Genomic DNA, 15871 nt, shown 5'->3' with positions numbered 1-15871 from the left:
GGTCAGAAGGGATCCGGACCGGCTCTCCCGCTGGGGGGCCCCGGGCGCAGCCGGGCCTGGTGAACCCCAGTCTCACGGTCCCTAAGGTGACCCCGGGGCGGCTGGTCCTCCTGAGTGTAGAGAACGCAGCCCGACGCACAGGAGGCCCTAGCTCAGCGGTTCTCAACCTGTGGGTCCCGACCCCTTTGGCAGTCGAACGACCCTTTAACAGGGGTCGCCTAAGACCATCCTGCATATCAGATATTTACATTACGATTCATAACAGCAACATTACAGTTATGAAGTAGCAACGAAAATAATTTTATGGTTGGGTCACAACAGGAGGAACTGTATTTAAAGGGCCAGAAGGTTGAGAACCACTGAGTGCTGTCGCCCTCGTCGCTATTCGGCAGGTTCTTACCGCCGGTGCCTCCGGGGTCCGGGCCTGTGACGGGGAAGTGACAACGCGGCCCGTGTCCAGGGGGCTTTCTCGGAGGAGCGAGGGCCGTGGGTCGCAACCTGGAACTTGCATCAGCCGGGGGGGGGGGGGGGGGGGGGTGCTCCAGGCAGATGACGGGGTCCCATCCCCAGAGCGTCAGATTAGAAAAGCTGGGGTGGAGCCTGAGGATTTGCATTGCCCACCAGCTCCCTGGGCCCACACTTGGGGAACTGACCTAAAGGACTTTGTGCCAGGGCTGCCCTGGCCCCGGTCGGGAGACGTGTGGGAGGCAACCAACCAACACATCCCTGTTTCTCTCCCTCCCTTACACTCTGTCTAAAAAACAACAATGGAAAATATCAGGTGAGAATGAACAAAACACACAAGTGCACGGGCGGTGGTAGTGGCAGGGAGGGCAGTGATCAGGTGGGGGGAGGAGGTTCCTGGGACAGTTGCTAATCACTACAGCCCTGTGAACCCCCAGGCTCTCTGCCCAAGGACCCCGAGAATTCTCCAGCTCCCCGTTGGGAAAAGGAGGCATGCTCCTTGCAATCTAGGACCTCATCTCCAAGCCCAAGAGCTTCTTCACCTTCTTTGCGGGTATGAACAAGATGTCTTCCACGCAGCCCTGGCTGGTTTGGCTCCATGGATAGAGTGTTGGCCTGCAGACTGAAGGGTCCCGGGTTCGATTCTAGTCAAGGGTACATGCAGGGGTTGCAGGTTCGACCCCCAGTAGGGGGCGCAGCCAATCAATGATTCTCATCATTGATGTTTCCTTCCTCTCTGAAATCAATAAAAATATGTTTTTAAAATATGTCTTCTGCCCAGAGGCTAAGCTCCTCCCATTTAACCATTATTTCATTCATGCATTCATTTAACAAATACTATTGAGTGCCTACTGTGAGGCAGATGCCAGGGCAGGTGCTGGGAGACCTTGTGACAAAACCAGATGCAGGCCTGGCCTGGGGGAAGTGAGTTTGGTCAGGAAGGCATACCCACACGTGAAATTCATGTGTGTGTGAAATCATTAACTGATGCCAAAAAGTACAAGGTGTTTCCAAGTTCAAGGTACCTGGAAGAGAGTAAACCTTCCAGTCACAGACAGACAGGGAGTCAACTCAGACTTCCTGACTCACCATCCAGGAATTTTTATTTTAAAATATTTTTAATCTTTTAAAAAAGATCCCTGTCAGAGCATTATATTTACTTATATCTTTAAGTGTTAAATCAACTTTGTTTGAGTTATGATTTATATACAATGAAATGCACCCATTTAAAGTGTGTTTCTTTAAATTATTTTAGCCTCTTTTTTTTCTTCTTTTTTAAACATCCTTGAGGAAACCACTGGATTTCCTTTATTTCTACTCCTACAGTGACGGGTGCTGAGCCACTTAATAAATATTTGTGGAATTTGATTAGCCTATGTGACAGAAAACAGAGAAAGGGAAAGAAATTCATTTGAAACTAGGCCAACACTGCAATGAGTAACTATTATTGTATAGTCTTTTTCCATATGACAGGTCATTGGGGTTTCAGTGATTTGTCTTATTTTTATATATTCAGGGCTCTCCCACGCCCTGAATTCAAAATGTTGTCCTCGGACCAGCAGTAAGGACATTACCTGGGAATATGTTAGAAATGCAGACCCTTAGGCCTACCCTAGACCTGCTGATTCAGGATCTGCATTTTTTAACAAGATCTCCAGGTGATCACTGGGAACATTTAAGTTTGAAGTACAAATAATGAGCATTTTTTAAATGCCTATCGTGTATAGGGCTTTATTTTAAGCACCCAATTATGTAGCATGTATAATGTTAATACTTTGCATTGCCTACCTATTGTTGCCCATATTATTTTAATGTTAATGCTTATCACATTGTGTTACTGCTGTTGTTTATTACACATTTGTCTCCCCCACTTACTAATTATGTTGTCTTGGGCAAACTACTAACCTTTCTGTGCCTCCATTTCTTTTCACAATTGTAAAAAAGAAGATATTTAATAGAACCTACTAGAAAAGATGAAATGAGATAATATTTGTAAGACAGCACAGCAACTGGCCCATGTTAAGTGCTCAATACATCTTTGTTATTATTATTCCAATTTTCCAATCTTATAAACAGAACAAGTCAAAAAGCATCCCTGCACACAATTCTTTTGCCATATCTGATTGTTTCTTTGGGAGGAACTCCTAGAAGGGTCAAGGGATACTATGTTCCCAGGTTCTGGGTTCAAAATAGCACAAGGATGGACAAACTTTCAAGGTAGAGAGAGGCTAGGCCATAACTGATCTCTCTGAGAACATCAAGAAATTAGCATTTCAGCCTGAACAGGCACCTGGCAAGAGGTTGATCCTGCCCACAACCCACATTCCCTGAGCCCCAAGGAGAAGTTCAAGTGCTCTAAAAGAAGGCCTCGGAATCTCAGACAACACTTGGCTTCAATTGTAAGTAGTACAAAAACATCATAAAATGCCACTGCATACCCACATAGAATTCCCATGGTTGCCTATTTAGGTCTTTATGATTTTTCAGTTTTATTAAGAACGTCTCAACTGACAAAAACAGTAGATAAAAATGGTGTTTCCAACATTCTCATTCACAGTCCACTCTTGGATAAAGGAAAGAGCAGTGATTATTGCTAATGTGACATTGTAGCAGGAAATGCAGACCTGGGGCCAGGCCACCCTTCTAAAGAACCCTGCCCCCAACAGTTCCCATTTCATCCTTAATGAGGGACCTTGCTCCCTTCATTCACTTTAAAATGTCCCTGAAGAAAGCAAAGGAACCCCCCCTCCCCCAATCCCTGCAAGTGAAAGAAGTTCATTAAGAAGTCCTTTCTCAGGCGTGAGGATTCCTGCTGGGAATTTCACCAAGGGGCCAGATTCTCTCTAGGAGAAGGGTTGTCCCTTCACTCTGAAATGCCAAAGGACAGTTTTAAAAAATGAAACTTTTTATTTTGAGGTAATTGTGATTCATATACAGTTGTAAAAAATCATACAGAGAGGTCTCTGTCCCCTTCACTCAGTTTCTCTCAAGGCATAGATCCCATCTTGCAAAGCTATAGTACAGTCAGTCTCACAACCAGGAGATTGACATTGAAACAGGTGAGATAGAGAGGATCCTGTGTGTTGCCCAAGGGCATTTTTTATTTAAAAATGTTAAAGTGCCGAAACCGGTTTGGCTCAGTGGATAGAGCGTCGGCCTGTGGACTGAAGGGTCCCAGGTTCGATTCCGGTCAGGGGCATGTACCTGGGTTGCGGGCACATCCCCAGTGGGAGATGTGCAGGAGGCAGCTGATCGATGTTTCTCTCTCATTGATGTTTCTAACTCTCTGTCTCTCTCCCTTCCTCTCTGTAAAAAATCAATAAAATGTATTTTAAAAAAATAAAATAAAAAAATAAAAATGTTAAAGTTGACATAATTGAAGGTATGTCAACCTTTTTGCCCACTTCCATTCACCCCCAACTCTCTCTCCTTTGGCCTTCAACAAACTATTGTCTGTGTCCAAGCAGTATGCATATATGGTCTTTAGTTAATCCCTGCACCTTCTTTATCCAGTTTCACAATACTGGATATCAAACTATACCACAAGGCCATTATAATCAAAGCAGCCTGATACTGGCATAAGAACAGGCATATAGACCAATGGGACACAATAGAGAGCCCAGAAATCAACCTACACCTCTATGGTCAATTAATATTTGACAAATGAGTCAAGAGCATATAATGGAATAAAGATAGTTTCTTCAATAAACGGTGCTGGGAAAACTGGGCAGGCACATGCAAAAAAAAAAGAAGAAGAAGAAAGAAAAAGAAAGAAAGAAAAGAAACTAGACCACCATACACAAGAATAAGCTCAAAATGGATAAAAGACTTAAATGTCAGTCACAACACCATGCAAATCCTAGAAGAAAACATAAGCAATAAAATCTCAGCTATCTCTCACAGCAATATTTCTCCACTGTATCTCCAAGGGTAAGGAAAACTCAGGAAAAGATAAAAAAAAATAGGACTACATCAAGCTAAAAAGCTTCTGCACAACAAAAGAACCATTAACGAAAGAAAAGAGAACCCACAGTATGGGAGAACATGTTCGACATCTGATAAGGGATTAATTTTCAAAATATATAAAGAACTTATATACAACTCAACACTAGGAAGCCCAAGGACAGAAGAGATAAACTCCAGGTCCTCTTTTACCAAAAACAGAAAACAAAACAAAAATTATGGATATTTCTATGATTCCATTTATCTAATCATACCTTCCATATTAGCTCCTTTATTATAAAAGCACATATCAAACACACAAAATTACAGTTGGCCTAGACTTTTCAAAACACTGACGTCATGAAAGTCATCAACAAAGGAAGTCTGGGGAATTTTTCCAGATTAAAAGAAACTAAAAAAGACAAGTTAACTAAATGCAATGTATGATCCTGGAGGAGGTACAAAATTGCTATAGAATATATTCTTGGCACAACAATGTGAATATACTTTACTAAACTGTACACTAAGATGGTAAATTTTATGTTATGTAGGGTTTTTTATCACAATTTTTTAAAAGGACATTATTGGGACAATTGATGAAATTTGAACACAACTATAGATTAGACAAGAATATCGTATCAATGTTTAATTCCTGAATTTGATAATTGGTTATCTAAGAGAATGTTTTTGTTTTTAAGAAGTACATACTGACGATCAATGATTCTCTCTCAACATTGATGTTTCTATCTCTCTCTTCCTCTCCCTTCCTCTCTGAAATCAATAAAAACATATTTTTTAAAAAATAAATACATGCTAAAAGTATTTAAGGTAAAGGAAGATAAAATGTTCCAAGAAAAAATTGAGGGGGTAGTGCAAATATGGCACATGTTAACAATTGGTGACAGCGGCTTTGTATTATTCTTGCAACTCTTTTGTAAATTTGAATTCATTTACAAAATAAATTTTAAAATGGGGGTTAAAAAAAAGTGAAATGATCTTTGTTCCCATCCTGTCATAAGGGAAATCATTTTCTATTTGAACAAATATATGTTTGTGTACTCACTCTGGGAGAGGTGCTGGCCATTTACATGCATTTTCTCCCTTAATCCTCTCAGTAACACCACCAGGAGGTGTTAACTCTCATCCTTGTTTTTTGTAGGAGGGGAGATGGGGCTTAGAGAGGTGTGACCCAGTCACTTGTTGGTTAGGGGCACACCAGGATCACTCTGGAATGATCTATTAGACTTTTTCCTCCATATTATTATTATTATTTTTTGAACCATGGACTCAAACGTGCACTGTGTACACTATTTATAGCATCTTGCCTTTTCACTTAGCAGCATATCTTGGAGCTCTCACCTTATCAGCACTTTCAGATTTGCTAGTTCTTTTCCAGCTGCATAGTGTTTCATTGTATGGAAAAGTCCTATCTGATTTAACCACTTAGGGTTTGCCTACGTTTTCACTATTACAAATGCTAGAGAGAACATTTTTGCATATACAGGTATTTGCATATACAGGTATCTGGTGAATAGAGTTACTCGTCTTAGAATGGAATTGCTAGGTCAGTACCTTCCGCTTGGTTTGGAGTTGCCAAGTTGCCCAAGAAGATTTGAGTTCAGCCTTGTACATACTTTAGTCCATTCATGCAACATGTCTTTGTTGAACACCTACTATGCGCCCCCACATCTTGCTGGGCGCTGGGGACAAAACAGTGAACCAGATTAAAGCTCCCTTGTTGGGAGGCTGTTAGGCAGAGAAGATGAGACAGGTGAAAAAGGAGTTTAAAAAAATAAAAATAGTAAAGCCAAACCAGGTTGGATGCAAACTCACCATCATATGGAGCTGTGGCGAGATTACTGATTAGTTGTCAAATTGACTATGAGCTTGCTGGAAGCTGAGGAAGAGGAGGCAATTCCATTTTTAGTTTTTTATCTTTATACATGCAAATTAATACAAACAATATTCTATTGTTGGATTTCTAAGACAGTTCCAATTCCGATTTTTTCATAGGCTGGGGTGATGAATTCGCTTCTCTGTTTAAAAATATTCTTCCAAATCTCAAGATTTCTCCTTGAGACAAATTTGAGATATGTAATTCCTGGAGTAAAGTTTAAGTCTTTTCAAGATCCTTGGCCTAAACTTCAATGGACATTTAAACTGTCCCCTCTAGAAATTTGCTCTTTAAAGGGTCTTTTGGTAATTCCTAGTTTTGAGGGTGGTGGTGATAATGACTCCAACCTTTTGGATATCTCACCCTGTATTTCAAATTCATGGTAGGACTCCTTTGCCTAAGAAAATGAGGGCTCAGATCTCTATTGTCTGCTTTGTTTTTCTCCTCAGGAATGCCTGGCCTGGCCCAGATTAAGACTGCAATGCAAATTGCTGCTGGGTGCTGTGAACACAACCTTGGGGTATAACCTTGGAGGATTTATCTGAAGAACTTTCTCTTCTAGACCATTTTTATTATCTTAAAAATTAAGGAGTCCACTCATTTATTCATTCATTCATTCAGGCAGCACATATTTATTGAGGCCCGTTGCTAGGTGCTAGGGACACAGCAGTGAACAACACAGATTACTGCTCCTCACCCATGCAGCTTACAATCTAATGGAGGAGACAGACTGTATTTGAAGACATTAAAAAGGGATAAATGCTAGGAAAGAGAGTGGGGATTGTGAGCAGGTTCAAACATAACCCTGGTAGAGGAGAGAGGAAGCCAGGTGAAGGTAGACCTGAAAGATGAATAAAAATTAAGCAGACTGAGTTGTCAGGCCCTGAACAAAATAATATAACAATCAAGGGGGAAGCCCTGGGGTCTTGGACATGCCACCTTGCCTTCTCTCATTACTCCCCAGCTCAACAGAACTGAGTACAGTAGCTCCAACTTATCTGCAGTTTTGCTTTCCACAGTTTCAGTTAGCCATGGTCAATCATGGTCTGAAAATATTAAATGGAAAATTCTAGAAATAAACAATTCCTAAGTTTTAAATTGTGCACCATCCTGAGTAGCCTGACAAAATCTCGCGCCATCCTACTCAGGGCGTGAGTCATCCCTTTGTCCAGCTTCCCCAGGCTGAGTATGCTTCCCGCCCCTTAGTCTCTCAGTAGCCATCCTTGCCACGCTTCTGTTCATTTTACTTCATGTTGGCCCCAAAGCATAAGAATAGCAATGCTGGCAATTCGGATATGCCAGAGAAGCCATAAAGTGCTTCCTTTAAGTGAAAAGGGGAAAGTTCTTGACTTAATAAAGAAAGAAAAAAATCATAAGCTGAGGTTGCTAAGATCTATGGTAAGAATAAATCTATCAGTGAGATTGTGAAGAAGGAAAGAAAAATTTGTGTTAAAGTTTTGCTGTCGTACCTTAAACTATAAAAGTTATGGCCACAACCCTGGCCAGGTTTTCTCAGTGGTTAGAGCATTGGCCTGAGCACTGAAGGGTCACTAGTTCGATTCTGGTCAAGGGCATGTACCAATATGTTGGTTGTAGGCTTGATTCCTGGCCCTGGTGGGGGCATGCCGGATGCAACCAGTGGATGTCTCTCTGTCTCTGTCTCTCTTCCTCCTTCCCATTCTCTCTAAAAATTCAATGGAAAAAATATCCTTGGGTGATGATTAACAACAACAAAAGTTATGGCCACAGTGCATAATGAGTGCTTAGGTAATATAGAAAATACATTAAATTTGTGGGTGGAGGCCATGAAGAGAAAACGTGTTGATGAACAGCTTCGGACAGCATTGAACCCCACCTGACATTAAGAGGAAATGCTTTTAATGACTTTCTCAAAGCTTTGGTCATTGAATAGGTGGTTTTAAAGGCTGTATACAGTATCTACAATAATGATAACCCTGCGCCCAAACATTGTTTTTCATTTAAAAAACTCTGTAATACTTGTTCTTGGTAGAACTATTTAAAATTCTGGAGGAAAATCAAGAGAATAAAGAGCATGGTAGTTCAAAAAAAGAAAAAGAAAGAAAGAAAAAGTGTTGGCCCTACCCGGTTTGGCTCGGTGGATAGAGCGTTGGCCTGCGGACTGGAGGTCCCCAGGTGCAGTTCCGGTCAGGGGCATGTACCTTGGTTGCGGGCACATCCCCAGTGGGGGGTGTGCAGGAGGCAGCTGATCAATGTTTCTAACTCTCTATCCTTCTCCCTTTCTCCCTGTAAAAAATTAATAAAATATATTTTTTTAAAAAAAGAAAAAGTGTTGATATTGAGGGCAATGTGTTGCACCAGAAAGCATTGAGCCTCTATGAAGACTTCAGCAAGGGATCTGAAACAAGTGACACCAAGCAATTTACTGCAAGTAAAGGCTAGTTACACAGACTCAGGAATAGGTTTGGCATTTTATCATCTCACATCATCACAAGAAGAAGAAGGGTGAGTATAGAACAAGATATTTTGAGAGAGAGACAGAGACTACATTCACATAACTTTTATTACAGTATATTATTATAATTGTTCTATTTTATTCTTAGTGTTTACTAAGAATCTCTTACTGTGCCTAATTTATTAATTAAACTTTATCATGGGTGTGGTTAGGAAAAAACATAGTATAATGGGGTTCAGTAGTATCAGAGGTTTCAGGCATCTACTGGGGTCTTGAAATGTATCCCCTGTGAGTAGAGGGGGAGCACTACTGTAATCACTTTCCAAAGCCCAGCCTGCAGGCAGGGTTATCAGCGTGCTGTGTATATGTACTTCCTGAAGCTTTGAGCAAGAGGGCCTGCCCAGAAGAGATAAGGACAGGTCTGCACTAGGGGGTCCATCCCCTCTATTTTATCCCACAACAAAAGAGGAGGCAGAGTCCGGATCCACAGCAAATCCAGGAAGTGGAATCCTTCCTTTCCAGTCCCTCAACAACAATGACAGTAGTTAATATTACTACATATCAGGCCATTGTGTTCAGTTTCCACATGCTTCTTATCTAACCCTCAGTAAACTTCTGAAGCAGATACAAGTAGGGCCAAGGAATTTGAGTGACCTTTCCAAGGTCACACAGATGTCAGAAGCCAATGTCCTAAGCCATAGGACCTCTTCACTATCAAGACTTGGGCAGTATTCTACAACATGCATTTTCATGTACCATGTGACTTATCATAACAACACAATGAGGAAAACATTGGGAGCCCCCTTTTAAGGAAGAAATCCAAGCCTTAGAGAAGATAAGTGCTATAGGTAAGTCCTAAACCTGTGTTCCCTGACTCACCAACAAATATTTATTGAGCACCTACTATGAGCTAGCTAGGCCCTATTTAGATCCCAATGAACAACATATAGCAGTGGTCAAACATATAAATAAGGTGTCCCTCAAAGACTTATTCCAGTCAGGTAGACAATAATAAGTAAGTAAATACATTGCATATTGGATGAGGATATATAGAAGGAGGATGGAAAGTACATAAGTAAGTGGAACAACAAATTGATCTCTCTCTCTCTTTTTCCCTCCTCTCTCTAGCTCTTTTTCTCTCTGTTATCAATAAATAGGCCCTGGCCAGTGTGGCTCAGTTGGTTAAGCATCGTCCTGTGCACCCAAAGGTTGCTGGTTCATTTCAGGTCAGGGCACATGCCCAGGTTGCAGGTTGGGTCCCGGTTGGGGTGTGGGAGAGAGGCAACCGATAAATGTCTCTCTCTAAAATCAATTTTTAAAAAAATTCAAATCAATAAATAAAAGTTTTTAAAAATAATGAAGCAGAAAGAAATTCCTTCTAATGGTTAACAGGATGTTCCTGTTGAAAATGAAAGGTGAGGGAAAAAGGAAAAGAAAATGAAAGGTGAGGAACCTACTTTGCAAATGAACATGACCTCTAATGACACTGCAATTAAGACTGAGTACTTTACAATGAGGTCCTTTCACATACTTGGGCTCTGTGAATCCCTCAGACATTCTGGGAAGTAGGCATTAGGATTATTATTATTATTCCAATTAGATGAGGAGATGACTGAGGTCCAAACTCCTTAGCATATAGCACACTCAGAGCTACTCAGAGTAGGGGGGTGGGGCTGGAGCTCGGCGTCTAGTCCCAGCTTTGCCACCAACTAGTTGTGGCTTTCAGGCAAACTGCCTTCCCTTGAGTTATATATATATATATACTTTTTATTTAGATCAGAGAGGAATGGAAGAGAGAGATGGAAACATCAATGATGAGAGAGAATCATCAAGCAGCTACCTCCTGCACACTCCTCACTGGAGATCAAGCCCACAACCCGGGCATGTGCCCTAAGACTGTGACCTCCTGGTTCATAGATTGATGCTCAACCACCGAGCAATGTCGGCCAGGCCTGGTTTCCCTTTTGTGTTTACATGATTGGATCTCTTCTGGAAAATGTAGCAGATTTATATAATTCTATGTACAGCTATTTTTAAAAACATTTTTAGGTATGTATTGATTTTAGAGAAAAAAACATCAATTTGTTGTTCCACTTATTTATGCATTCATTGGCTGATACTTGTATGTGCCCTGACTGGGGATTGAACTCACAACCTTGGTGCATCGGGATGACACTCCAACCAACTGAGCTACCCAGCCAGGGCTATGTACAACTATTTTTCAGTGTCAGCTCTGTATTGTATTTTATTATCTCCTGAATAAAGTGATAATATTGAGTCTTTTAAAATGTTTTTTTTTAAAGTATATTGATTTGAGAGAGAGAGAGAGAGAGGAAGAAGGAGAAAGAGATAGAACTCTATCAATTTTGTTGTTTTACTTATTAATGCACTCATGGGTTGATTTTTGTATGTGCCCTGACCAGGGATCAAACCCATAACCTTGGTATATCAGGAAGATGTTCTAGACAACTGAACTATCTGGCCAGGGCAACATCAATTGGGGGGGAGGGGGGGATGGGCACCTTTTAAATCAATATAATCTCTAATTTATGGAAGTGTTGTAATACTAGTACAAGGAACTCTTAAAATGTCTTTTTAATCAGATTCTCCATTTATTTACATTTTGCCCATTTGCTTTATACTCTCCCTTTCTCATATATATGCATCTTATTGTTTCTGAACCATTTAAGGGAAAATTGGTGACATTGTGTCCTTTACTCCTAAATACTTTAGTGTTTATTTCCTAACAGCAAGGACATTTTCTTATCTGTGTGTTTTTGGGTGATGAAACAAATGACCTTTAATCAGAGAATTTTGTTGTTTCCTTTATAAACATTGATTTCCATCACGATTACAATGATTGTGATGTCACAATAAAATTTTAAGTAAACGCCGTTTTACCAGTATGCAACCAGAGGAGTATTTGAAATCAGTCTAGAAACAAAAGTTTTTTCTAACTTTCCATGTTCTCTGCTGTCTTTGTGTGTATATAGTAATATCTATATATTTTTTAAACATTAAGAAGCAAAATCTTGCGGGGGGTGGGGTGGGAAGAAGAAATGGTGAAAATAAAAGCAAAATCTTTTTTTCAATTACAGACAAACAAAATCTTTCATAAAAATATTTCTGCCCTAGCCGGGTGGCTCTATTAGTTGGAGTGTTGCCCCCTACACCAAAAGGTTGTGGGTTTGATTCCTGGTCATGGCACATACCTAGATTTCGGGTTCAAGTCCTGGTCGAGGTGTGTATGAGATGTAATCAATCGGTGTTTCTTTTCTCTCTCTCTCTCTCTCTCTCTCTCTCTCAAAAAATCAATAAAAATGTGTCCTTGGATAAGGATTAAAAACGCATACACACTTAACAGCTGATAGCTCAATTGATGTTTCTTTCTTTTCAGATTTAACCCATTGGAATTATTAATTATTCAAAGTGTGTATACATTTTTTGGAACACCGTGTGTGTGTGTGTGTGTGTGTGTGTGTGTGTGTGTGTGTGTGTTTGTGTATGTGTGCGTGCACGCAAGTGCTTTGTCTGCCCAACTGGGTAATCCAGCATCAATGTTTTCATTTAAGTGCATTCAATTGTCCCAGTAGCAATTCTGTGAAGGATTCTTTTTCTATGGCTAAGGAAACTGAGGCTCAGAGAAACCAGGTGACTTATCAGTCATGGGATCTTGGAGGTAGGATTCAAAACACAGTCTGATAAAAAGCCTCCTCACCCTCACCCCCCAGGACATGGAGTCAGTCGCTCTAGGAATGCATGCTGGAGGAGAGGGTGTGGTGTGGGAGATGTATATGGCATGTCCTACCACCCAGATAGTAAGAGGAACACTAGAAATGAGAGCTGGGGAGCTGGACGTCAGCCCAGCACACAGTGGGTGTGACTCCACATTCACATTTACGTTCACATGGCCAAAGCAGATCTACCCATCTCCCCTCCAAATCCACATTCTGGGAGCCTTCTTCATTTCGTTAATGAACCTCCCTTCCCATGGGTGCTCAGGGTAAATCATCCTTGATGCCACTCTTCCCTTTACCCCTGGAACCATCAGCACCACTTGATTCAGTCTCCACAACCTATCCTAAATCCAGTCACTCTTCTACTTCCTTTAGTCACACCATGGTCTAGGCCACCAGATTCTCAGTCTTCCAGATCAGGTATTAGCCTCCTCCTCATCCATCCATCTCTCCCTACTTGGGTCTGTTTAATATATGAGTTGAATCATGGTTCAAATGATGACATCCAAAGTCCAAAGTCACCACAACTTATTAGACGCTGCAAAATCTTCTCCCATCCCAGTTATTTCTCTCTTCCTCACTCCCTCTGCTCTGGCCACGCTGGCCTCTAGGCTGTCCTTCCCACAGGCCAAGCTGGATCCTGGCCTGACTCAGGCTGCATCACTTCCGTCTCCATTCTATCGTCTTCCCAGATGTGTCTATACCTGCCAGTCTCCTATTTCTTTATGTTCATTGTTTGACAGTCCTCAACCAGCATGTGAGCCCTGGGCCTCCCTGTCTGAATTCATGGTCAGGTACATGCCACACAGCAGGTGCCCAGCAAGGCCAGGCTGCCTGACAGACTTACTTTGTACAAGTCCCTCTCTTGTCTAGACCTCAGTCTCTCATCTGAAAAGGGGCCCTCAATTCTCCATGCCCTGACTCCTCCTGGAGTGGCTATGAAGCTCAAATGAGATGGTGACTATGACCAATTTTTTTTCCTCCAAATTATAAAGTTTTTTTAAAAAAATATTTCTTTATTGATTTCAGAGAGGAAGGGAGAAGGAGAGAGAGACAGAAACACCAATGATGAGAGAGAATTGATCGGCTGCCTCCTGCACACCCTCCACTGGGGATCGAGCTGGCAACCCAGGCATGTACCCTTGGCCGGAATCGAACCCGGGACCCTGCAGTCCACAGGCTGACGCTCCATCCACTGAGCCAAACCGGCCAGGGCAAAATTATAAAGTTTTGTGTCCTGGGGAAGCATCATGCCTTTTTTCTTTCATGGTTCTTCTGGTGTTCATGCTCCTTTTTAAATGACAGGACTGAGACAGCTTGTTCATTTGGACCCTCTATTTGTTATTTCTTGGAGTTAGGTTGTCTACTGTTCCCAGAAAATTCGGCCACATCCCAGAAAACTCAATGCTCTGGCATCTTAACTAGGCCTTCCAGGCATTCCTGGTGGGGCATAGACATCCTTTACCACATGACAGGTCTTAGCTTATGATCAGAAAATGGAGGCCCGGCAGCCCGCCCACAGGCCCACTAGCTCATATATGTTTTTTAAAAAATATATTTTAATTGATTTCAGAGAGGAATTAAGAGGGATAGAGAGATAGAAACATCAATGATGAGAGAGAATCATCGACTGGCTGCCTCCTGCACGCCCCCCACTGGGGATCAAGCCCGCAACCCAGGTATGTGCCCTTGACCGGAATCGAACCTGGGACCCCCCAGTGTGCAGGCCAACACTCTATCCACCGAGCCAAACCGGCTAGGGCCATATGTTTTCTTTCCTCTAAAGACATACCTCTTCTTCCTGTACCAACTGACTGGGACCCAATTCTGGATGTTTGTGCCAGAGGTCAAGGAGTTCCTGCTGCCAGTCACAGGAGGCTCCACTGGTTGCTGAGCGCATTCACTTTTGTATCTCCTTAGCCTCTCTTCAGGTTCCTAGGTTGAACAAAAGCCAGTAAGTTTAGAAGCATTTGCAACTTCCAGAGAATTTGCCATTTACTTATTTGCAAATACCTGGTAAGGGATGCAGAGAGAAAGCTGTGGTTTTACTCAGAGTCTAGAGCCCAGGAGGCAGGAAACCTGTGCTCATTCAGTAATTCATTCATTCATCAAACTTGTATTGAGCTCCTGTAGGCACAGGAAATAAAGCTTGAAACAAGACAGACAGGTGTTTTCTGCCCTCATGAAGTAGAGTTGATTGTGTGTGTGTGTGTGTAACAAGAAAACAAAGATGTAAACAAGGAATTATGCAAAATTATTCAAACAGCTGTAAGTGCTACAAAGAAAATGAAATAGGAGTGATGGAGAGGTAGACTGTTCTGGTGGCATGGTCAGGAAAAGCCTCTCCAGAAGGTGACCTTTGGGAGAGAACTGAATGGTGAGAAGCTGGCCATGCAGAGATCTGGGCAAAGAATGTCCAGGAACATGCTTAATGTGTTTGAGGGACAGCAAAGAGGTGAGGAGATGAGAGTGATGTGAGGGAGGGGTGAGGCAGGAGCCAGCTATAAGGCTTTGAAGGCCATCATGTCATCATTCATTTGTTCTTTCATTCATTCAACACATTTATTGAGCACCTACTGTGTGCTAAGACACTGAGACCCTGCCTTCACAGTCTAATGTGTAGAGATACACATAAGCAGGTAAAAAGAAAAAGAAAAAAAGAAATACAGGGTAGGGCAAAAGTAGGTTTACAGTCGTTTGTATGGAAAATAATGCCATAACTAATAAACAATAATACAGGAAATAAACTTTCATTCACTTAAAACTATAAATCTACTTTTGCCCCATCCTGTAAGAAGTATAAATACCAGGTATGATAAATATTAGGAAGTGCGGTTTTCCAGTAGTTTAGTGCCCCTTTAAGGGTAGAGGAAGTTGAGACCTGCGAACAGAATGAGGCTTCTCCTGCTCCTGATGCAAGCAGATCCAAGAACCCAGGCAGCCAGGGACCTGACCGCCTTTCCTCCCCTGCTCTCCCCCCCCCCCCCCCAAGATGGCTGATAAAGGCTGAGCCCGGAGGAAGGAAGGACTGACTAGTCTGAGAGTCCAGAACCGGGTGGCTGGCTGGCAGGGGCACCGCGGCGCCCAGGTGACCTTGCAGCTGGAGGTGGGGGTCAATGGCTGCTGGGGGCCGCTTCCCTCTCTGGGCCCCGTATCCAGACCCAGAACGCTGTTTCTGGGTCCGGGGTCGGGGTCGGGGACAGAGAGGAGACTCAGAGGGAGTCTCGTGTCTTGGGGGACCCCTGCGGGCTCCCCATTAAGTCTTGGTATCCCTGTGGGTGCTGGAACTGGCCCGGGACAAGAGGCGGCGCCTGTGCAGGAGGGGCGGAGGGGAGGCTCCGGAGTGATTTCAAATTTCCCTCCTCCCCACCCCTCGCTCCCCCCCATCTCCCCCGGCCC

At 42.5% G+C, this 15871-nt stretch overlaps 1 protein-coding gene and 1 long non-coding RNA gene across 2 annotated transcripts in view; both read right to left on the bottom strand.

Annotated features, from left to right (window-relative positions):
* The window catches only part of COMMD7 (COMM domain containing 7), a 22002-nt gene extending 21024 nt beyond the window's left edge, over positions 1–978 (bottom strand). Inside the window, exon 1 of the mRNA XM_005879820.2 lies at positions 401–978. Within this exon, the coding sequence (XP_005879882.1) occupies positions 401–511 (111 nt within the window). The 5' untranslated portion in view covers positions 512–978. The remainder of the gene's footprint in view (positions 1–400) is intronic.
* A 5851-nt stretch (positions 979–6829) lies between these two features.
* The window catches only part of LOC102253050, a 10631-nt gene continuing 1589 nt past the window's right edge, over positions 6830–15871 (bottom strand). The window contains exons 3-4 of the long non-coding RNA XR_314353.2: positions 14265–14407; positions 6830–7142 (exon numbers count right to left, since the gene is read on the bottom strand). This is a non-coding gene — a long non-coding RNA (uncharacterized LOC102253050). The remainder of the gene's footprint in view (positions 7143–14264; positions 14408–15871) is intronic.

Source organism: Myotis brandtii, unplaced genomic scaffold (genome assembly GCF_000412655.1).
Source record: "Myotis brandtii unplaced genomic scaffold, ASM41265v1 scaffold61, whole genome shotgun sequence".
NCBI classification, from domain to species: Eukaryota; Metazoa; Chordata; class Mammalia; order Chiroptera; family Vespertilionidae; genus Myotis; species Myotis brandtii.
Note: the sequence above shows the minus strand (reverse complement) of the source record. Positions and strands in the feature narration are given on the sequence as shown.